The sequence below is a fragment of the Neocloeon triangulifer genome, unplaced genomic scaffold, assembly GCF_031216515.1.
Source record: "Neocloeon triangulifer isolate White Clay Creek 2 clone unplaced genomic scaffold, ASM3121651v1 ptg000003l, whole genome shotgun sequence".
NCBI lineage: Eukaryota > Metazoa > Arthropoda > Insecta > Ephemeroptera > Baetidae > Neocloeon > Neocloeon triangulifer.
The window spans coordinates 6,385,306-6,408,322 of NW_026775546.1; the positions used below are offsets into that span (position 1 = coordinate 6,385,306).

Genomic DNA, 23,017 nt, shown 5'->3' on the forward strand with positions numbered 1-23,017 from the left:
TGACTGGGTCTGACACGGTGAAGGGGGCGTGGCTCTCAGATGTGAAACGTAAACAAGGAATTTGATCAAAAAAAGACGACAGGTAAGATAGGTTTCTGACCTTTTCGTCGCAACAATCAAGCACAGTCGTACAACACCGAATTTTGCAAAATCTCCCAGGCAAGACAAGAATTTTGTAAGATTATCTTTGCGAATTCCAATGAAAATGTGTATTTAGCGCATTTTTTAGTTTCAATTTGCAAATAGAATCTCATAAATTCATAAATTTTTATTTTCTTGACCCACACAATCCACATCGTTTTAAATAAGTTAATGTTTTTTTTCTTTCAAATTCCAGATGGAGAAAAAGCAAGAAAGTCTAAAGAGACAAGCTGATTCTGAGCTAGGTGTTTCCAAGGCTGTAAGGTTCAAAGTTTTTTATTCGTACAAAGTTCTCAAACCTGTTATTTTATTAATTTCAGTTCAAGATTGCCAAAGCTAGCGATGGATCCAAAGATGCACAGAAGCCAACTGAAACTGGAGTGTCTTTTAATAAAATGGTAATATGTATTCACAAATTTAACAATAATTTTAAATTCAATAATTATTCTCTATTACATTATTCAAAATGGAATTTTTTTATGATTATTTTGTATTATTTTCTCATGTCTATTCCAACATTCATTGTATAATTATTAATCGTACACATTTTCATTAGGAGCAAGATCCAAATTCTTACCGAATTGAAGTTAGAAAAGAACTTCTTAACAGCTCGAATGAACAACAATCTCACCAGCAGGGTTTGCCATTGGTTCAAGCAGTAAATTTAGATATTATTTAATTTTAAAATTTTTAATTTTATCTTTGTGACTAGGGCAAAAGACCTGCTGAACCTGCCACTGAGGATATTCAGAAAGACTCCGAAAGCTGCCTTGCAAAATCACCAACTCCCCAGATACAAACTGACAAGTACAATAAGTTGCTGGTAGATCACATGGTAATTAATGAATTTATTTAGCTTACAAATAAACATAAAATTTAAATTAATATTTTAGTATGCCAAGTCTCCAACAAAAGATGGATCAACCCCACCAAAAAAAGCCCCAGCGGAAAACCCCTTCAGAAATACCAAAATTTACGTGCGAACACCTGCAACAGAAAAAAATCTTCAAGTACTTTCTGTAGTTGCAACAAAACCTCCTACTTCTAGTGCCTCTGTTCCTTCTACTGCCAGTCAAACTGTTACTCCAGTTGAAAATTCTTTAGTCAAAGTCTCCCAGCCACTTTCTCTAGCTCAATCCTCAACAACTAAGAAGAGATTTGCCCTGAAAACTGTTAGGAATGGCAAAGTTTGCTATGTCGTCCCTACTGCAGAGTTTTTAGACAATGCCAAACTGAGACCTGGAACAAAGCTAATCATTAAAGCTAGCTCAAACCTGCAGACAAACTCTACGCTGAAGTTGGATGATCAGTTGAAAGAGGAACAAGAACGGGAGCGTCTCCGATTAGCCGCAATTTCTACTGCATCAACCTCTAAAGGAAAAGAGGGTTCAAGCTTGAATATTTCTGAAGTGAAAGTTATTACGAAGAAATATCCAGATTTCCCACTTGAACAATACTTGACCAGAGACCCCGAAGGCCTGCAGGCGTCTGCAGAGCGGAAGAAAGGATCTCCAGCCCCAGACATGATCTGTGTCAAGCCACAAAGGGTTGCCCGCACCATTCAAAACATCTGGTTCGACACTTTCATTAAAAAGGAGGATTGCGCCACAAAGGAAGAGGAATGTGTGGCAACTCTGATCAACGCTCTGAGTGAAAGCATCAACAAGTCTAGGTCTTTTGATGCCACAATGACGCCCACATTGGTTCGAATGCTGAAGATGAGAGAGGATGCAAAAATTGCAAAATCTTCTTTCAAAATGGTGAAAACTGGAAACTTTGCCGCTCAGCAGAGATTGATAAACCAAGAGAGGAGAATCAATGCTCTGGAAAACACAAAGAGAGAAATGACCGAGAAGCTGAAAAAATGTCGTCGAAAAGAAGTGTAAGTTAGCAATTCATATTTTTACTGACCAAGTTTTACTCACATAATCATATAAAATCAATTAATCAAAATCGTCATTCAAAAATTCTTATTGTTTGAAATTTCCAGGTATTATGAGAAGCGTTACAAGACTATGAAGGACGAGGTGGAAAAACTAAATGCCAAACTGACTGCCAAATCTTGGGTCATTGACGAGCTGGAAGGCAAAGTGCCTAAACTGACCTACCTGCTAATGAGGCGCTTCTTCGAGGACCTAAACAAGGAAGCGCCCCACAATAGCCAGTACGAGCCCGAGATCCGCGAGTTCAGCTGTCGGATGTACAAGGCCTCGTCCATTGCCTACAAATATGTACACTCTGCCTTTAGAAACTGCATCCCCAACCTCAGGACTGCTAGAGAATGGTGCAAAAAGGCAGGGGACCATCAGAAATCAATAATTGAGGAAGTTGTGCAAACATCCGACTCAAACGAACAAATTCTGGTTGAACCACGTCGCATTTTTGCAGAACCAGAGACGCTCGAAGATACTATTGCCCAAGTGGCTAGAGGAGAATTCGGACCGTCAGCCAATGACTTAGAAATTGAAACGGCCTCGGAAGTTCCAGTGGTTGTTTACATGGAACAAGATTTTGATTCACAATATGTGATTTCTGATCACCATTTCCCTGAAAACTGATGGTACAAAATTCCAATTTTCTGTTCCGCCTTTGAAAGTGATGTAATTTTGACACTAATTTGGAGTGAAAATGCAATTTGTTAGTTGAAAGTTTGATTATTATTTTCCTTAAATACACACGCATTACACATTAGGCAGTCGTCAATAAAAATTATTTAAATAGGAAAAACGCTAAAAAAGACTAGACGAAACATCCAAAATAATGACTGAACGCTGGCGCAAATTGACTTAGAGTGGATTTTTGTAGTAAGCCGCATATTTTCAATCTTAGTATAATTAAAGAGAGTATAGTAATAGCTCTGTTGCTACCTGACTGCTGCACTTCTTTCAATCACTCAATCTCAGCACATAAAACCTTGACTAATTTTGAGCAGCTGATTTTGTTATTGCTTCGATTAGCAAATAATGAACAGTTTTGTGCATTTAAGTAAGATGCAAAAAACCAAAATAAGCGGCGAAAAATGGACAGCCTTTTTGGGTACGATTGAATAAATCATCACAAAGTGGTGACGATTGTTCAGAGTCCGCTGTTATAGTCCATGTCGGACACCTTGCGATATTGGTTGTACCGCGTCTCGTAGTGCATCGGTGGCGTCAGATTGTTGGTTTCCTTGGGCACGATGGGGAAGCAACACCACAGGACAAATGCCACAAAAGCAACAAACGTGCCTATAAGGAGAATGAAGTCTTCCACGGACTGAAAATTTAAAATAAATTTTGCATTAAAATTTAAACTATTTATGATTTTGTTAATAATTACAGGCTCTTCTCCTAACAGGATAGAATTGACCAGATATAAGAAATCGTCAAACGGCGTCATTTTAGTAGATGTTAGCACTCCATTGTAATTTGCTAAACAGCCAAAGATCACTGCACATGAAAGAAAAATAAGGATAATTATTTAGAGCCAAAATCTGAAGGAAATCATGAGCTGATGCATTTTACGTACCCTCACATCCTAGATATATTTGACATTCAACCTCTACTATTGTTTCAAATTTCTAATTTTAATACTAGAAACTTAAAAATTCGGGCGAATTTAAGTTAAATTTTAACTTTTGCAGAGCTTCCAAAATTTCATAAACAAAAGCTGCTCCCCATCCCCTGCTGATCGATGACGTAAAGGGGGCGTGGTCGTGGATATTTTTGACAGAAAATAAAATAAACACGGAATTCTCAGAGAAGATTTTTCCGAAGATCCTTTCCGTTCATAAGAAGTTTGGTAAAAAACACTGCATGATATTTCGCAACTTTTACTCTTTCTGAGCGTGACGTCGATTGTTACCTACCTCTTGAATGAATTCTGCAGTTAAAATGGCTCGTAAGTAAAAATAAATTTTTGCATGGAAAAGCCGGTATGTATATTTCTTTATGTAAATATTTTCCACGCAAAAATAAATAATTATTACATAATTAAAAACTGATTAATTTATTATTTAATTAAACTTTAAAAGGTTCCTTGAAATTGGCTCTGATCCAGATGGAGGTGTCTGCGATAAAAGCTGACAATTTAATGAGGGCCATGAACTTGGTCGCAGAGGCCAAGAAGCAAAATGCAGATGTTGTGGTCCTGCCCGAGTGTTTCAACTCTCCCTATGGAACAAGTAAAATAAGTTTTATAATTTAATTTTTTTAACACAAATTAAAAGACCAATTTGTCAAAACTATTGTTATATTGTAAACAGCACACAAATTTTTTCTAAAATGAGCTATTTCTAAATTTCAGAGCACTTTGAGCCCAACGCTGAGGAAGTCCCTTCTGGACCCAGCTGCATTGCCTTGTCTGACTGTGCCAAGGCAAAACAAGTACATCTGATCGGCGGATCTATTCCCGAAAGACTAACTGAAAATGGCATTGCTAAATTGTACAACACTTCCACTGTTTGGTCCCCAGAAGGAAATTTAATTGCCAAACACCAGAAAGTACATATTATTTGTATTATTCTATATATATTTTAACAAAATCATTTTTAATTTAGACTCATTTGTTTGATATTGACATTCCTGGAAAAATTACCTTCAAAGAGTCGGAAACTCTCTCTCCTGGCAAAGGCTTGACCACTTTTAACATTGCTGCTTGGAAAGTCGGCCTGGGAATTTGCTACGATCTACGTTTCAATGAAATGGCTACTATCTACAGAAAGCTTGGTAAAAATTTAAAATTATTTTTACTGTAAGTTAATCAAAAGCAATGTTGTTCAGGGTGCAGCTTGCTTTTGTACCCCGGAGCATTCAATATGACCACCGGCCCTTTGCACTGGGAACTTCTGATCAGAGCCAGAGCTGTAGACACGCAGTGCTTTGTGGCAGGAATAGCCCCTGCAAGGACAAAAGGAGCAGGCTATCAGAGTTATGGCAACACGATGCTAGTCGACCCTTGGGGGAAGATTCTCTGCAGGGCCGATGCTGACGAGGAGATTGTTTACGCTGATATAGGTAAATTTTTAGCTTAAATCTTAATTTTAATTAATCTTTGAAAGAAGTTTTAGGTCATTTTTATTTAATTAATCTTATTTTTTTACTTATTTTTATAAAGGAGATCAAAGTTGTAAATTTATTTTTTAATTTGTGTCATTTCATGGTTTTACAGACCTGTCAACAGCTGAGGAGTTCAGACAGAATATTCCTGTTTATTCTCAAAGAAGAACTGATCTTTACGACACCATCGAAAAGTGAGACCCCCTATTTTGTTATAGCTCATTATTATTGCATGCACATAGACAATAATTCTGCATAAGAAGAGAACTTGCTTTTAAAAAGGGATATTAAAATGAGCAGTAGTTTTTATAGAGGGAGAGAAATAAATATTTTGAATAATAAAAACAATACAATTTTGCTTTTTTTTTGCCAATATCTAAGAAATGACTAAAATTTTAAGACACATCTACACATTCATTTAGCATGAATCAACTTTCATTGATGTTTGAACATTCATTTGCTGACTTAATTATAAATTGAAGTTTAAAACTTTTAAAAATTCTCTTCTTTGAGGCAAAATTAGAGCTAGTTTACCAACAAATAAAAACGGTGAGGCACTACTGTGGGTTAACAAATTCCTCGAAATTCCGTTTTAATATTCAGCGGTCTTGTGTGTCTTCTTTTTCTGTTAGTTTATGACTAAATAATTTTCGTTGACAAGCCAGCCTCGGCTTGTTTTCATGTCAAAAGTGGGCCAACTGCTCTGAGTTATGTGCAAGAGGTTGAAACGAAAGATGAAACCCGCCCGGCAGCTCTAGCGGTGGTCCCCGTCCGGCCGGTTGGGCAGGGATCAGCACACGCTGCGTGCGCTCGGAGCATCCCATGGCGGGGGCCAATGAAATAATTCTCATCAGCCGCAGCGTGCCTTTTACAGTTATCCGTGCGGATTATGCAAATATATGAGATTGTTTCGGTGATTAGGCCAGGCATGTCTGTCAAGTTGAACATTATTCACGGCATCAACTTGTCTGTATTTTTGTATGTATTCATCCCCTGAGATCATGTTACACTATTTTTGAACAGAAACAACGTGTGTTTGCGGCTTTTTGTACACTTTATTACAACATAAAAGTTTGAACAATAGAGGCACAGTAGAAATTACGGAGAATGATTTGACCACTCGACCACTGCAATTTGAGCAGAAGAGCGGCCGCCGGTGTATTTATTTAAATAATTTTTTCTTTTCAATAAATTAGCAATAAATAGCACGCAGTCCAAGTCATAGAAGCACGGAAACAGGTGGAGTGAAGAGAGTCAAGGGCAAGAGGGAAATATATTGAGCAAACGTTTTTGATTATTTCGCAGTCCTGAGGTGTTTGTAGTAAAGTCAGTAAGGGGGTGAAAATTGAAAGAGCATAGAAATGGTGCAGTCAGTCAATGGCGGCGTCAGTCCGTCATTTCACAGGAGGAAGTCGGAATAATTAGAGAGAGAGTCAAGAGTCTGCAGTAAAGAGAGAAAATGACGTCTGTCGTTTACTGGGTGGCGTGGGCGCTGTAGGCCAAATCGTCGGCGGAGCGGCCGTAGTGGTGCTCGGTGTCGTAGCCGTGAGACACGACCTCAACGGTCTTGTGGCCGCCGAGGAGCTTCTGCAGACCGATCAGGGCGGAGAGGACGAGGGCGATCTTGCCGACGACCAGAGCCTTGAAGGCCAGAATGAAGAGGGCACCGATGATGATGGGCACAAGGGCGATGGCCTTGAGCTTGATGGCGAGGAGCAGGGGAAGAAGGAACTTCTTCTTCTTCTTGCGGCCTAAAACAATTATTGCATAAAATTATTAATTTCATAAATTTTTAAATTAATTGAAAATTTTAGAAATTTTTACTTAGGGGACTTGCTTACCTTCTTCGAGGGAGCGCTTCATGTCATTGATGGACTCCTGGGGCAGCTTGACCTGCAGGGTGTGGGTCGAGAAGAAACGGGCAACGCGCTCGACCAGCAACTGCTGCACTTGGTTCTCACGCTCTTCGGCATCGGCGGGCAGAGAAGCTTCGAGTTCGGCGGCGTTCAGAGCACGTCCGCTCTTGGCGCCCTGGCTGACCAGAGAAACACCCTCGGTGATTTCAACGTCGCCCTGGTGGTTGAGGCCGTCGACGAACTTGAGGGCCCTCATCTGCAGGCACATGCTGAGGCCCTGCTTGCCGCAGCCGAGCCAGTCAGACTGCTCCTGGGCAGGCAGCGCCATGGCGCCGACCGCCAGCAAACACAAGACACCGGCGATTCGGTTCATTATCTGCGGAAATTTCGACCAAAACTGATGCAACAATCGGCCGCGCCGGCTCTTTTATTCCCTTGGTATCGGGGAAGGAGAGAGCTCCGCTAAATATGTCACGCAGAAGGGGGCCGACGCTTCTTCGGCGGCTGCTCTTGGTAAGGCACCCGATCCACGGACCTACGGAAGGCCCCTCTCCTGCTCTGCTACCGGCTCTCGTCCGGCGCGCGGGGTTCTCGCACTCAACACACCTATGGTCTTAACCTTGGCCTCTATAGCAGATTCATTTTCATACCGTGATTATAATAACCCACATTGAACGTCTGTTTTGCTCCACAGGCGATGAATTCCGCTGCCGTTGATTCGCGTCTCCGCACGGACTCGATTTAATGCGCGTCTTCTTCTTCTCTCGGTGCACTTTCTTTTTCGCTTTGTCGCATGTCTGCTGCCTGGGCAGATTCACTAACCTGTTCTCAATCAGCAGCCAGTGCACTTCCAAACGTGTTTATCTTCATTTAAGTTCGGTGCACTTTCGCATTCAGACAGCAAGAGAGGTCAAAGTGCTCTAGTTTCTCCTTTTCCCGTTTCTTGAGATAAAAATTATTTTAAGTGACCAAAATGTGAAACAAGTTTTTTTCTCAAAATTATGTGTGCAATTAAAAAGCCTGGAGACATCAATGCTTGAAGGTCTAATAGTAACAAAAAAGTGATTGATTTAAAGTTTTAATAATTATTAAGTATGTCTTTGGTTCTACAAGTTTTGTATATTTCATGTCAAGCAAAAAATTTTATCTAATTTTACTTTTATTAAATAACAATGTGTTTAGGCATCAGCATTACATACAATAATTATAATTTTCTTCAGATATTTCTTTATTTTGTAATTTATTGACATTTGACATTTATAATGAAATAATTCAACCTAAACTCTACAAAAACATTACAAAAAAATTCAAGTATAAATAGAATGGAATTTCATAGCTAGGGATTTAAAAATTGTTTTCCTAATTTTGATAAATCACTCTATAAAACCTGAAACAAATACTTTAACCGTTTCTCATAAAAATTTCTGATTCTCAGCTATAAAAAGTAAAAATCAGATCAATTAGTGCGTGCTGGATGTTTCTTGTTCGCGAGCAGTGTGCATCATAAAAATTCCCGCGTGCCAAGCAGTGCAAGAACCTCGCAGAGAAGAATCGATTTTTTATTATATACAATGATACTCATCATCATCAGTTACGATAAATTTTTCTTTGGCGCGTGCTATTCGCAATCAATACATCAAAATCACACTGAATGAGTTCCAAATTGATTCTATTTAAAGCACAATACGCATGAATCAGAGAAAAGGCGAGAGAGAGAGAGATGCTGCATCCTGAAATACGAATAAGGTCAGCGCAAGCGTCTCTTGTGTGCGTGCGTTTTCTCTAGGATGCAAAGCGAGCGATTTTCGGTCCGCGCCTGCATCCTTTTTTATTTTATTGTTAAGCGCAACAATTGACTGAAATGGAAACCGAAGCGAATTTTCTCTTTGACGGAGAACGAACACGGATCAAAGGCGCCTGATGTAACTTCGCGAGAAGATAGAAAGTGCATAGCGGAGAGAGAGGATCTCATTGAAATATAACCACCATTAAAGTATAAAAATCAGCCCCTGCAGCAGTTTACCAAAGCGAGTGGAAGAAGAAAACCGGGTGAATTTTATGGAGGACCAGATCCGCTGCATCAATGATCAGTCGAAAGCTTTCAAAACGGAAAACCTCTAATTACGAGCAGAGGAAGCAACAAATTATTTTAAGTATTTAAATAATTAGCCTAAAAAATAGGGACAAGTACTTGCTCTATTTGGGACATGAAATATTAAATGCACAAGGAGAAATCTTTGAGATCAATTTAGCTCTCAAAATTGATCTGATTTACATATCAATTAGAAGACAGCATTAATTTTTCAATTTACAATTGTTCAAAATTTACACATTGACATGCTGCAAAATTGAACTTTTTGACGCAGAAATGTTAAATAACAAAGATATCAAGAAATATAAAATATTGAAAGAAAAAAACAGACTGCCAAAAATTCAATTTTATTTCGCACAATGAAGATGAATTGAATCATTTGTGGAATGGAATTGCCATTGTCTTGAAGTTATCGGTTTCATTCCTTGGAACACAAAAGAAACATAAATTTGAGCGCCCTTTTATTCTGTTTGATACGGCTTGATGGAGATTTTACGTTTCATAAAATTAATTTTGGAATTTTTGGACAATTTAAATTGCACACTTCGATGCTTCGCTTCCTACTAAATTATTATGTTCACTCATAAATTACGAGTTTTACATAAGATGAATCAAAAGGAGGACCAAAATACAGTAAAACCAGTTCCGGAGAATCCAAATTGGCAGCATTCTCCTCTCTCACGAGGACGCTGCTGAAAATCGTGCTCCTAAATCCAGCTGCCTCTCTCGCCCGCAAATTCGCAATAAAAAAGCGGCTGTATTCGCGACCCATAACTGTAGCACGAGCCGTGCACCATCAAATAATAACTCTTGAAGATAAAACCAATTAATGCACCGTGGTAAACCGACGCTCAAAAATTTCTGCCGATAATCTGCAGTGCCAATTAGGCACGTAATTTTTTAAAATTATTTTACAAATGAAAGCATCTTTTTCCCCTGTTGCTAGTCGCACGCGCGCGGTGTGTGTTCTCCGGCCTAGTTTTGCAGTGAAGATGCTTAATGAGCAGACAGACGCCGCGGAGCCGGTGTGCGCGGAATGTGGAACATATTACGCTTTTAATGAGCGGACGGACGCAAATGACGCGTGTGCGCGGGACTAATTATGAAAATAATACTCGCGACTCGTGCATAATTACACAAGCAAAGCAAAAGGACATCCACTGTTTTAATACTTCCTTTTAGAACTTTTTCCAATAGCACATTTCAAAGTACAACATGATTGCACTTCCAGTTTAAGAGTGATTTGCGGTTCAATAAGTATTATAATTATGTTAAATGAAATTTAAAAAAGTACTATGAGGCATAGGAATAGTAATTAAATTATTTTAACCTTAAATTATTTCTGGCATAGCCTATTAACTGAAATCAGCGATCATTCGATCAATGTGTATTAAACAAAAAAGTATAAAGAGACAGAAAAATGGGTTTTACTTTTCAAAAAGTACATCCTGAAAATCTGGAAAATTTTAGATTATTTCTTTAAAAAATTACACACAAACCCATACTTAATTTGAAGTTAAATTTATGGCCAATATAATTTAAATGTTGAAAGGAAACTTCAAGTGAAATAGTAACAAGTATTTTTGTTCCATTTTGAGTATACATTTTTTAGAAAATGCTTTACTGTATATTTTTTCCAATTCATTTTGCTCGCTCTTCATTAATTTCGGTGCATGTCGACTAAAATAACCTGCTCAAAATTCTCACACTTTTATTTCATATCTTGAAGTTCACGGCTCTCGCAGCCTTAATTAATAAAGTAATTTTTCTTTATTAACCGACGCTTAATTACCTTACAGGAAACTTTAAAATTATTTGCCCTGAAACTTCTCTCACACGCGTGTCCGAACGTAAACTAGTTCAATTGTTTAATTCGCCTGTGTGCGCAGTTTTTAAACTCTAATTGCACTGTTTTTTTGTGATGGTTTCTCTCATATTAAACTGAGCGTCCAATTATGGGATAAATTTATGCCAGCGCTTGCATGTAATTGCCGTTGGTGCACAACGCTTCAACAACACACTTTAGCACACGGGAATATGAATTATGCATGAGAGAAACCATCTCAACGCGCGGTGCGTGCAGTGTGCGGCATTAATGCTCTTCTCCAAGTGCAAGATAGATACGATAAAGAGGAGATGAATAATCTGTTATATCTTGATTGTGGAGGTAAAACACATGTCTTCAAATTATTAAATTACCACACAAATGAGCTACAATAAATTGCTTTGTAAACAGAAAATTATTTTATGGCCTTATTCCTTTAGAAAATTGTCTGGTATTGAATACATCTTTGCAAATTTTGCTATTCTGAATCAAAATATGTATAACTTGAAAACTGTTTATGTTTCCATGAAAATAATCATTTTGAGATAACACACTATTATTTATTTATGTAGATTTTTTTTCGCAGAATTTAAATCTTCTCATTCAGTTAGGATTGGCCGATATAGTTTTTAAAATTTTTTTTATAAACGCGGCTAGTAAATTTTTTAAATGAAAAAATCAACGTTTGAATGAAAATATGTATGCTATGAAAATCAGTGCCAGCAAAAATTTACCAATTCAAATATACTAATACCGGAGAGAAATCACATTAAACTCATTAAACAAGATGCTTTTAAATCTAAAAATTAAGCACAAAATTTTTATTATTCAATTATATTTTATTCATTATTTTTCTTTGTGCATATATTTTTTTTGTAGATTTTCACGCTCGAGTGCACAATGAAAAGTGATCCTACCTCAAACGAAATCGCGATTGCAAGTCACTCAACGGACCGACTATTATTTGTGATTCTCTCCATCCATGCTGACATTCGTGGGCGCAGCTGCGGCAGAATACAATGGCACTATATAATTCGCCATTGTTATTTTGTGCCAGCCTGCTGATGAGTTAATTGCCATTCCTGTAAATGATTTTCATCACGTATAGTGTGTCGCGCTGTTCTCTCGCTCGCACATTCCTTTGTGCGTTTCTGGGCTAATTTGAATGGCAGAAGTTGGGTGAGGAAGAAATAATAGAAAGAGATCGGAGACAGAAAGAGAAAAACTTAAATTAGCTGTTGATGGAGGTGGAGAAACTAAAAGAAACTTCTGGAATCTGGAATGAATGATCGATCCTGAAAAGAAAAATGAATTAAAATTCAAAGTTTGTGCAAGTTTTAAGCATTGCTAGCGATGCCAGTTGAATTAAAAAAATAAATCTCGTACACGAGCTTGTTTAATTTATTCTTAAATATTTAATATATGGAAGAAACCTTATGAAGTAGTGAAAGATAATATAGAAGGAAACGATAATTGAATGAACCATTACAGAAGTAAAGATAAACGCATAATGAGGTTGTGAGTTATAAATTATAAAATTACTATTTATTTAATACTTTTTAAATTTAATTGGCTTTTATTTAAATTTAAATAATTCAGACCTTTTTATCTTTTTAAAAATTTATTTATATTGCATTTTAATTGAATAATCATCAATCAATTTTTTATTTTTATTTCATTGTCAGTCGTATTTCTGTAATTAAAATTTTGCATAGTTTAGAGCTTGGATCTGGTAAGCGTTTTTTTTTGTCAGGCATCCATTTAAAAAAAAATACAATCATCAATATTTTTCTTTCACGAGCTCATTCCTGCGAACGAATCGGAAGTAAGTAGCGTGCTCCATTCACGATCTCAAAGCAATAAAGCGAGAAAGAAGAGAAGATGCTCCTTCCCGTACGTCTGCATAGATTGTAGGTCACTAGGGGCAGCATTGAGAACAAAACAGAATGACCGTCGGTGCGCAGTACGCGATAATTACGCCTGCAATTGAATGCACAGATCCTCGGACAATTGTGTGAAGATGCGATTCGCTTGGTATTTCTCAGGGGTCGGAGGACAAAGTTGCGCCGGGTCGAGCGTGACTCACCTACAGCGGCGAACGCAAAACAGCCTCTTTAACCGTTTATGCAAACGACACCCTGATGGGAGCGAATGGATTTTCTTAATTTGGTTTCATGTGAAACTATGGAACTAATGGGATGGCCTGATTTTGTGTGGCGCACGTTAAAAATTGTTCGTGCAACAGAGAAGAGTGTGGCTTCAAATTTCCAATTCGTGAAATTGGTTTGAAGTTGCAGATCATAAATAGATATACATACACGAAGCTATGATTATATACATTTTTTTACTAGAAAAATTTATTATAAAAAAATGCTATGAAACTATAAGCTGATTGATTTGATTATTGAAACAGATTGAAATTAAAAACTATAATGAATTCAATTTTTTAAAGGCTTTCACCGTTTTAGTAAAATATAAAACAAAGATTTTTCCATTATTTATTTGAACTATAGTAGCTGAATTTTTAACTTTTTATGGAGTTTTTTTTATAATTTAGAAGCATATACGCTTAGCGTGTATTCAAGTTTAAAAATTTACATATTTAATTTAAAATTTAATTTCTTTTTTAGCCATTCAAGCGTGTAAAAGTAGCACCAAAAGAGAGGAACACCCTAAAAAATGAGATTTTTTGAGCAATCCATTAAGGCAACTGCTAAACCGGTTAAAACCGTAATAGCTGTCGAAAAGTATGCGCCCGAGAATGCGGTGGAATTTCTCATCATTGAGATGAAGAATTATGTTAGAAAAGCATGAGAGCAAAGCGGGCCGGACGGACCAGGGCTTGGTCCTCTGGCTGGGCGAGATTAGCCGCGATGATCTGCACATTTGACCCGGTGGGCACGGCTGATTAGAGGCATTTTCACGAATATATAAATAATTATTCAAGAGGCGCCGCCGCAACTGCTGCGCGTGTGAAAATGAACCGCTATAAAATAAAGGAGGCACGCGGAAGTGGTTAAAAATCCTAAAGAGAGAGATGGATGGACGGCCGATTAGTGTGCCTACTGACTCACTGACTCTCTTTGTCGGACGTACGTACGTAAACTATGTACTTGCATGCCGTCGTGATTGATTGACTTTTATGGCGGCGGCGCAAACGCTCCAGTTGGTCAGTCGCGTTTTGCAGAGATGTAAAAACGCTGGTAATATTTTGGGTGCTGCGGCCGAACCGAGCAAGTAATTAGAGCAAGTTGTGTAATTAATCTAATTTTGCCCAGAAGATATACACGCTCATTTTAGAACATAATTTACGTAGCAAGAAACTTGAATTGCCAATAACGCAAAGTATAATGTTAAAATTGGCAAAAATTTAAGAATATGAAATCATAGAAATTTGTTTAATTTAATTCATTATATAATTTTATAATTATAGCATTTTTCAAGTTGAATCATTCAAAATTTTGATTTTTTTAGCCTTAAAAAAAACCATTATATTATATCTAACATATTATAGCTCTTGAATTTATTAAAAGCTTTTTTGTCACGATTTTTCCAATTTTAGAGCGGTTTTTTGATAAAAGTGTAGTCATGTAGTGATGCCGTCGTTTGATTATGTTCCTTTATGAGCTAAATAAGGCTATATATGTAACCCCATGGGCATATAATTTCCATTTTTTTAGCACATTGTGCAATTATAAGACACATTTTTTTTTTATCAGCAGTGTTTCAAAGTCCCCCGACCCCAAAGTAGTTTATTTTATTACGTTTGTATTTTGTTTGCAGTAAATTATAAATTTTTAAGATATGATATATTTTTGCTTCTGTGAAGAATATTAGTTTCTTGGGGAATACATCACTTGTGCATGGCAAAAATGTTAAATATTTTTAGGCCAACTAAATAATTTTATTAAAAAATTTCATGCTCCTTCCAAGGTTTTTCCATGAAGAGTAAAATAAGCAGATGAAGAAATGTTTTTTGAATTTCATGACATACATGCGGAGACTTATAGAACACACATTCAAAACACTGGGCTCCGTGTGCATAATCGGATTTAATTACGAAACCTTCTAGTTCTCTCTTCTTTCCAGCAATTTTTTATATGAGTTCTACCTCAGGAGGTATCATACATGTTATTTAAAATTTCGTTAGCGGTTCTTTTCGCTGACCACTCGTCGTCATTCATTTGGGCCGCGGAGAAATGTGCGTAAATGGCCAGCAGCGCAGATGAGAGAAACGTAGGACGAAAATCTGGGTCTGTAACGGTTGCGAGACGAGCAACGGCCGCACCAGCATCTCTTGCTCATCCTGATCTCTGGCCATTTTTACTCTCTTCGTCCAAAAGTGGCCAAAAACATGCAGGTCATCGTAGTACAGAGATGGAAGAGATGCTCTCGCGGAAAATGCTGTCCCTCTCAATTGAACGCGCGTGTACTTTCTCGAGTCACGACTTTGCTCTCCAGTCTGTGTTATTCTTTGTGTAATATTTTTTGTGTCCTTTCAATGTTTGCGGCGCCGGCGAAGAAGAATGGAAAGATAAAGGCATAATATTCGCTAAATAAAAAACGCCCACACGCATCAGACACGTCGCTCGAAGGCATAGTATCTTTTTCACTTAAGGTGTGTGAAAGGTGAAAGATTGCTTTTTTTGTGGGAGTGATTATCGCGCCTTTCCAAACATTAAGCATTATTATTGACGTTTCCTATTCCTATCTCAATGATATATTAATTCCATCAAATCAACTTTGAACGTTTTACAAATTGACGAAATAAGAATAGGAAAAATAAATAATTAATTTGATTATTTAACTTCATGGTTTCAAAAGTAGAGCAATTATTTTTAACTGAAAAAAATTCCAAAAATCCAGTTTAACTAGTGTAGTTTTGTGGACTGGAAATTCATTTTTAAATAAAACACGCTAATGTTCTCCAAGTTTGTAAAAATATGTTTCATTATTAATTTAATATTTGATTATTCATTAACGATTTTCTTTGTTAATTTTCCATTTTTTCCCATTATTTACTTAATTTATAATATGCATTAAAACAATAAGTTTTACACAAATTAGAAACAATTTTCTCTTTCCATTAAAATTTATTCCAGATTTGTGTCCTTTGGTCATCAACCTCACATCAGTCCAATACTTTTGACAGCTTCACCGTTCTTTGATAATTGGCCAGAATGCTGGAATAATTTTGTATAGGAGTCAAATTTCAGGATTCTCTTCTTTCCTATTATGCTATAAATCGTTTAATTTCTAACGTCAACGTTAAATCTGAAAGATAATAACTCAATAAAACTCGGTCAGAAAGTTCAGGAGCTTCATTTTAAAAATGAGAAGATGGAAAACTCACCCCGAGCATGAATTCTTTACTAATCAACAATCAAGTAGAAAAAATCTAGTACAAAACAAGCAAAGGCGTCTATTATTTTAATAATATCAAAGACACAGGCTTTGCGGTTCAGCCCGTAGAATTAACCGCGTCATAAATCAAAGTGATATTTAAAGGAGAAGAAAAAGCCCGCCGGCCGCGTCAAATTATCTAAATCATTATTTTCTAACGTGTCGAGTCTCGAAAAGAAAACATTAACCTAACTGTGTCTGGCCAAGAGGGTCCGAGAAATTTTTGTAAAGAGACACATTCATGCACGTGAATCAGAGAATTTAAAGGGGTTTCCTCGCCGGAATTGACGCTCCATTAGCGTCACGGTGTTTGTCGAAGGCGTATGCAAGTGATAAACAAACGCGTATATTGAGCATCATGAGAGAGATGCATTCACAGTTACCTTTTATTACCCGCGAGAAAGAATATCAAGAAGGGTACAATATGAGATGCAGCCTCCGTGGGTGATTGATGGACGCAATTGCTGTGAATGGAAAGAAAGAAAGAAAGTGGCACACGTGGGGTTATAATAATTCTTTTGTCGCGACGCATTTTTTTCTTATCTGGAGAATGAAAAGGAGTCTATTCGGAGGCAGATGAAAACGTGCACCAACGCAGGTCGTGACCAAACAAATTAATTTCAAATTTCTTTCTTGTGGTTCGTTTTCCGTTTGATCGTATTCCTTTCTTTTTGTATTTAGTCGATTACTTTTGGTCATGGTTTCGTCTTTGTGTCCGCCCGCTCCTTATTCTTGCGGTTGTCTTTGTTCGTTGAACTGATTTTCAAACTAAACAGGTTAAACCAAAAATTAATGGCTCTTGGCTCTTGAGCGATCAGGTTCTTTGAAAAATGCAGGCAAAAGAGGATTAATGGAGAATTGATTTTTAAGCATGTAATTATATTATAGCTATTGTCATTTTAAATTATTTTTAGCACAGTTAAATTTTTATCAAGATTTATTTACAAAATTATCATTCCTTGGTTGAAAAATGTATTCCCAATAATTTTGAATAATTCAAATTATTGTGAAAATATTGCTGCAATTATTAATTATATTATTTCACATTCTTCACACAAAAAGGAAATACTTGTCTCAACCTATCCTGTAGTGAAAATATTTTAAATAAATGAATTCATTTGGAATTTTAAAATAAAAAAAGACAATTTTTTAACGTTTGTTATTTAGTGTGTCTTTTTTTAATGTTGTTTTTAAGGATAAATTTATTTGCACCATTTTTTCTTTATGCGACGACAAAAAGTTTAAAAATTAAAAAGAGTTAAACTTAGAATTTTTTTAGGATATTACCTTAATTTATGCTGATTAAATGCAAAAGTGTACCTTTTAACCTGTCTCTTGATCCTCTGGAACACCCTTCGTCAGACTGAAATAAATTAAAGCTAAGGGCTAATAAAATAAGAAAATAATTTTAGTATCACTTGCACTCACAAGCGCACTGGAGCGCTGCTGCTGCCACCATTTGCAAACAATCAAACACATGATTGTTGCCAATCACTGTTGACAAGAAGTGGCCGAACTTAATGTGCAAGTTTTCAGTGATTTTCCTTTCAAAAGGATCGTGCTTTTCATTCTTGAACTTGTTTGAAATTGGACTGAAATGGGGAAGTTGAAGTCGCGAACTCAGCAGCTGTTTGAAAATTGAAATCATCACCTCGGATCACCTCTGGTCCTGAAACACATCGATCAACATCAAAAGGCCTCCTAAAGGTAGGATATTAATTTTTGATAAATTTCGTTGCTTTATTCTTGATTTTCATTAAAATAATTAAGAAATTAAAAGGCATTTCCTGCGATATTGCGTTTAAATTTAAAATTTTGGAGCAATTTTTGTGTTTGTTTTTATTTCAAAACTTGGTTTTTGTAACAATATATTTGAACAAATGAGGATATTGTGCAATTAGGATGAAAATTACACAGGAGCATTTGAAAGATTTATGACTTGTCATTAAGATAAATGGCATCGCTTGTACAAACATCAGTTTAAACATAACACATCAGTGATAATTAATTTTAATAATTTTTGCAAACAATGCTCAAAATAACTACAGGCTGTCGTCTGGTAATAAATTTCAGAAAATATTCCTTCAAATTTTTTTAATTATATGCATTCAGAAAGTTGGAAAGTTGTAAAAAAGTTTTCCAAGTTGTTTTTAGAATTTATTGACGCTTTGCTGCAAATACTTGAAACCGAGAACCGCCGATGTGCTCGAAAAGCAGACTTGTTTTAAAAGAGAGATCTCGTCTCTTTCTCTCGTCAAATGCTAATAATCACTCGGCTCGATAGAAAATCAGTGCAGACAAGGAGGATGAGCAGCACCGCCGATTTCATTTCCGCGCCATTAGAAACCCTCTGACCTGAAATCGCTCTGGTCGGTTTTCAACTTTTCATAATTACTCCGATTCGTCTGCGAAACGGCATCGCCGCAGCCCGCGTTACTCGCCTATCCTTCCGGTTGCATACCTTCCGTTTAATTTCTCTCCAAAGTACCAACTTTAAAATAATGTTTTGTGGGAAGGAAAAAATGCACTAGTGACATTAGAACATATTTTGACAATCGACGGCAATTATTGTCTTACACGGAAAGAGAAAGAAATAAGTGAAAAAATAGGACGTGGGAAGAATTATTAAACAAATAACACGCCACTCAAAACGAGGAAAAAACTGGTCGGAAAAAAAATAACTCGCTGAGGTGCAGTGGAAGTTTGTGGGTGGAGAAAGTGGACACGACATATGAGGAGAAGATGCATTAATGTTTGCTTTTCTGTGAAGTGCATCTGGGTCAGCAGGGTGCAGTGTGTTTGTTTGGACAGGATATGCAGCGAGCGCACTAGGTGGGTTTGATTTTTCCTATACGGATCGGTGGAAAGCGAAACGATATTAATTTGCATCCTTACGGTGCACTCGTGACGAGAGAGTAAAGGCAAGCAGAGATCAAAAGATACAAATAGACTGCAATTTTGAAAGAGAAAGGGTGAAAACGAGAAGGTCGTGCATAAATGTGCAAAAGATAATAATCTAGAACAATTTGAAAAACATAGAGGCCGCTTCAGAAAAAATTGTCGAAAAAGATCAATCACAAGAAAAATTAGCATTATTTATTTAAAAATTTAAGCGTTACTAATTCTTTGACAAATTTCAGAAAAGTGTCGGGAAATGTTTTAAAAAATTATCAAAAATAACAAGCTTCTGGTTAAAATTTTGACAGGGTAAACAAGATGTGAATTTCAATGGGTTTGTTTGGTATTAAAAGAAGACGTTTATTTTATGACTCCTTTTATTCATTTTTTTTCGAAGTGGCGAGAACAGGCTTTAAAATCTCCCATTGAATCGCGGTGATTTCGTTTCATGCGCATTTTCTCTTTACTTCCGGATGCGACCTTCTTCAGCTCTCGCGAAAAGCGGCAGCTTCCGAAATGGATGCGAGAGGTGCCCTTGTTGGGTGTGAGCGCGCGTGTGTGTGTGGAGATCCTGTTAGACGCGGGCACCGGACACCGGCTCACCTACTTTCGGCCACCTGCTCCTCGTCGCCCGCGGCGGCCCCTGATCTGCTCGCACCGCATCACTCACGTGACCCGTCGTCTCATGATGACTCAAAAGTCAACGGCCTCTCAGCGATGGAGGAAAAAATTCATTTCGGATTCCGAAGCGACTCTGGGTCAGTGTGACGCCAGCTATTTTCTGAATTTAAATAATTGTAACTAAATTTCTAATCAAAAATTTTGATTTTTTTTAAATTTTTTTTTAATAGGGAAAGTGATGGGAATAAAATGCAGGTACAGGTACGGTTTCGCAGGCATTCTTTGTCATTTGTCTCTGAGCTTTTTTTATTCTGTACAAAAATAATAAATTAAGTAGAGGTGTTTTGTATAAAAAAGAGGACTATTGCGGTGTGTGGTGTGTTCATCAGTGTGTCTGGTGTGTTGGTCGACTTAAATAAATTACATCAATAAATTAAAGGGGAGGGGGTAAAGTCGTCTCGGTCGTTGGGACTCTTCTTCTTCTTCACTTATCGGCTAGGAATTAATTTTTTTGAGTGTCGCGAAATAAATTAGTTGGCGTGCGCGCTGTAGGCCAAGTTCTGGGCCTCCTCGGAGCGTCCCCATCCGTGTCCGGCGCCGGAGCTGACGTAGGCGGTCTCGACGTGTCCGTGTCCGCCGCTGAGCAGCTTCTTCAGGCCGATGATTCCGGAGAGCAGGAGGGCGAGCTTGCTGATGATCAAAGCCTTGCCGGCGAGCAGGAAGAGGGCGCCAATGGCCAGGGGGATGAGCAGACCGGCCTTCAGGAGGGGCAACAGCAGCAGGGGAGCGATCTTCTTGATCTTTCCACGGGCTAAAATACCAAACAAAGTAAATATTAAATATGGAAATTTACATATTAAAATTATTTTTTTAGAAAAATTTAATTTTTGTTCAACTCACCATCACCGGCGGACAGGCTGCGTTCGGCGAACTCGGGGACCTTGACGGAGAGGGAGTGGGTCTGGAAGAACTGGGCGGCACGCTCGAGGATGAGGGCGCTGAGGGTGTCGTCGCGGGCGTCGGCGCTGCGGGGCAGACTGGCCTCAACGGCCTCCTCGGAGGTCTCGGGGGTGGCGTCGTTGGGGGCGGTGCGGACGAAGGTGACGCCGTCAAAGACGGTGAGGTCGTTCATGCGGGCGGCGCGGCTCACGGCGGTGGCCAACTTGACCTTGAGGCAGGAGGCGAGGTCGAGGTCGGCCTTGTTGTTGCAATCGTCCCACACGCGGTAGACGAAGCCGAGGGTGTCTCCGGCCTCGGGCAGGCCGGCGGCCACGGTGGCCGCCACCAGGCAGCTGAGCACGACAATAAACCTCATGGTTTTGCTGGCGGAACGTGTGTGGAGCGGACGAGATAGTTGTAAGCGATCCTCAGGCCAGCCTGTCTTTTTATTCTTCGGTTGCGGCAGGTGGAGGGGCGTCTGCCCACCCGGCGACGCGCTCGCATGAAAATCAACCGAAACTCGCGGGTAAAGTGGGCCGCCGATGGACGCCGGATGACACTGCTCCTCCTATTCCGTCTCGTTACTTCTTCTTCTTCTTTTATTGTCAGCGCTGTGGAGATTTCAGTGTGATGAAATCAGCACAAATACGTATGTGGACCGAACGCGCGCATTTGCATGCACGTCAGTCGCCCCAAATCAACGAGTCGCTTTTGCGATTCCTCTTGTCGATCTGATCCAACAGCACGTGGCCGGTTTGCTTTCACTGAAATGGATTTCGCGCGGTGAAATCTCATTCAGCAAAAGTACCATAATGGCTCTCGTAAAGCATATAAAAATCATATTAATAGCATAGTTTTATAATTTAAACTTTTTATTTATCTTATTACAGAACAGATAATGAAACTTAACATTTAATATACATATTATGATATTATTTATTATTTTACTTTACATTATATTTTATCATTTAAATTTTTTTAATTATATTTCAAATTTTTTTGTACTTAAAAAAAATTCATATATAGTGAAGTATATCTCTCAAAATTTTAATAAAGCGTAGAGGTGTTTAATAACACATCAATTGTCTGTCAAAGACGCTCTGTGGATAAGAAATTAATGTTCAATTTACTAATTTTATATGCTAAATATCACTCAATAATCATCCGTTTTTTCATTGGATTTTATTAATTAGTTTTCAGGCTCTCTGGAAATAAAAATTTTTCACATTTGTTCTTGCACTTGTAATGAATTGCAGAATTAGCCTAAACCAATACTTTGTAATAAATCAGTAGCACTTGATTAAGGAGAGACTTTTGCAAAATAAAAATATAAATTTTGTTTTTGTCATTTATTTGGATGAGTTCATTTATGGGGCATAGTTGCCCTCACTGGAACCCAATAAATATTCATTTGAAACTAAAAAACGCCCCGATTTGTTTCACTGGTAATTTTTCTCTACATTAGCTTTCGTTTTTTGTTGTTAGTTCATAGCAAGAATAATTGAATTTCTGGGAAAACTGATATATTTTTTTTTTTTTTAAATTTAACATTTCTTCTTATGGGAATTTTCTAAAATAATTTTTTCTTAAAATGGACCTCACCGAAATTGATAAAAATTTCTCCAAATCACGTATGCATCACCCTAAGTAAGATGGAAAAATAAAATAATTATAGTTTAAATTGATATGAAATATTTGCATTGATCTTCTGCGAAAAGGTTGAGAAGTTTAATATACGCAGTATAGATATCATGAGCTGTTCGTTAAAAATGGATTGGGTTGAAAAAATTAAATGTTGAAATTTAAGAAACAATTTATTGAACTCGCAATTTCTACAGCATTTCAAATAAATCGTCATATTAATTTTTGCACTTTTTATGCTCATTTTGGTTTCTAACTGGAAATTGAAGAAGTTAAATATAACTGCAAAAAATCAAATGCTTCTCATCTCCATGATTACTCATACTGCATTGATGGGCTGGGCATACACATTTAGAATGAGGTCGTTCTTCATTAAAAATGCAAATCATTCCAATTTTAGCACTCGTCTTGCCATCCGCTGATCTTTATTTCACACCTCGCAGAAATTATTCCGTTTTCTAGGTGCCACCCGAAGCAATCAATTTGTTGTTAGGAAAATAATTTATGACAAAGCACGTCTCCAAAGCCACACATAAATTAACGTTTAAATTAACAAAGCGCTAAA

The 23,017-nt window shown here is 37.6% G+C and overlaps 5 protein-coding genes across 7 annotated transcripts; 2 read left to right on the plus strand and 3 right to left on the minus strand.

The window, feature by feature from the left end:
• The first annotated feature begins 28 nt into the window (after positions 1-28).
• Positions 29-2,793, plus strand: LOC132205607 (uncharacterized). Of its 3 annotated transcripts, none has more exons than XM_059634765.1 (7): positions 29-82; positions 338-400; positions 462-539; positions 698-799; positions 854-976; positions 1,035-2,023; positions 2,132-2,793. In XM_059634765.1, the coding sequence occupies exons 2-7, from the start codon at positions 338-340 to the stop codon at positions 2,697-2,699; spliced, it is 1,923 nt and encodes a 640-aa protein (XP_059490748.1). In that variant the 5' UTR covers positions 29-82; the 3' UTR covers positions 2,700-2,793. The 3 variants fall into 3 exon arrangements, with proteins under 3 accessions (XP_059490748.1, XP_059490745.1, XP_059490746.1); XM_059634762.1 differs by having other exon boundaries at positions 37-159; XM_059634763.1 differs by having other exon boundaries at positions 58-175.
• On the minus strand, positions 2,786-3,835 carry LOC132205611 (uncharacterized). Its single transcript, XM_059634771.1, has 3 exons — positions 3,649-3,835; positions 3,460-3,569; positions 2,786-3,396 (listed from the first exon to the last, which is right to left on the minus strand). The coding sequence occupies exons 2-3, from the start codon at positions 3,517-3,519 to the stop codon at positions 3,217-3,219; spliced, it is 240 nt and encodes a 79-aa protein (XP_059490754.1). The 5' UTR covers positions 3,520-3,569; positions 3,649-3,835; the 3' UTR covers positions 2,786-3,216.
• LOC132205609 (omega-amidase NIT2) lies at positions 3,832-5,536 on the plus strand. Its single transcript, XM_059634769.1, has 6 exons — positions 3,832-4,020; positions 4,154-4,303; positions 4,426-4,622; positions 4,679-4,847; positions 4,902-5,135; positions 5,290-5,536. The coding sequence occupies exons 1-6, from the start codon at positions 3,996-3,998 to the stop codon at positions 5,373-5,375; spliced, it is 861 nt and encodes a 286-aa protein (XP_059490752.1). The 5' UTR covers positions 3,832-3,995; the 3' UTR covers positions 5,376-5,536.
• A 676-nt stretch (positions 5,537-6,212) lies between these two features.
• Positions 6,213-7,650, minus strand: LOC132205610 (uncharacterized). The gene is made up of 2 exons (XM_059634770.1): positions 7,019-7,650; positions 6,213-6,928 (listed from the first exon to the last, which is right to left on the minus strand). The coding sequence occupies exons 1-2, from the start codon at positions 7,404-7,406 to the stop codon at positions 6,651-6,653; spliced, it is 666 nt and encodes a 221-aa protein (XP_059490753.1). The 5' UTR covers positions 7,407-7,650; the 3' UTR covers positions 6,213-6,650.
• Positions 7,651-20,134: 12,484 nt separating this feature from the next.
• Positions 20,135-21,241, minus strand: LOC132205944 (uncharacterized). Its single transcript, XM_059635345.1, has 2 exons — positions 20,773-21,241; positions 20,135-20,683 (listed from the first exon to the last, which is right to left on the minus strand). Exons 1-2 carry the CDS (start codon positions 21,185-21,187, stop codon positions 20,403-20,405), a joined length of 696 nt encoding a protein of 231 aa, XP_059491328.1. The 5' UTR covers positions 21,188-21,241; the 3' UTR covers positions 20,135-20,402.
• Between the last annotated feature and the right edge of the window lie 1,776 nt (positions 21,242-23,017).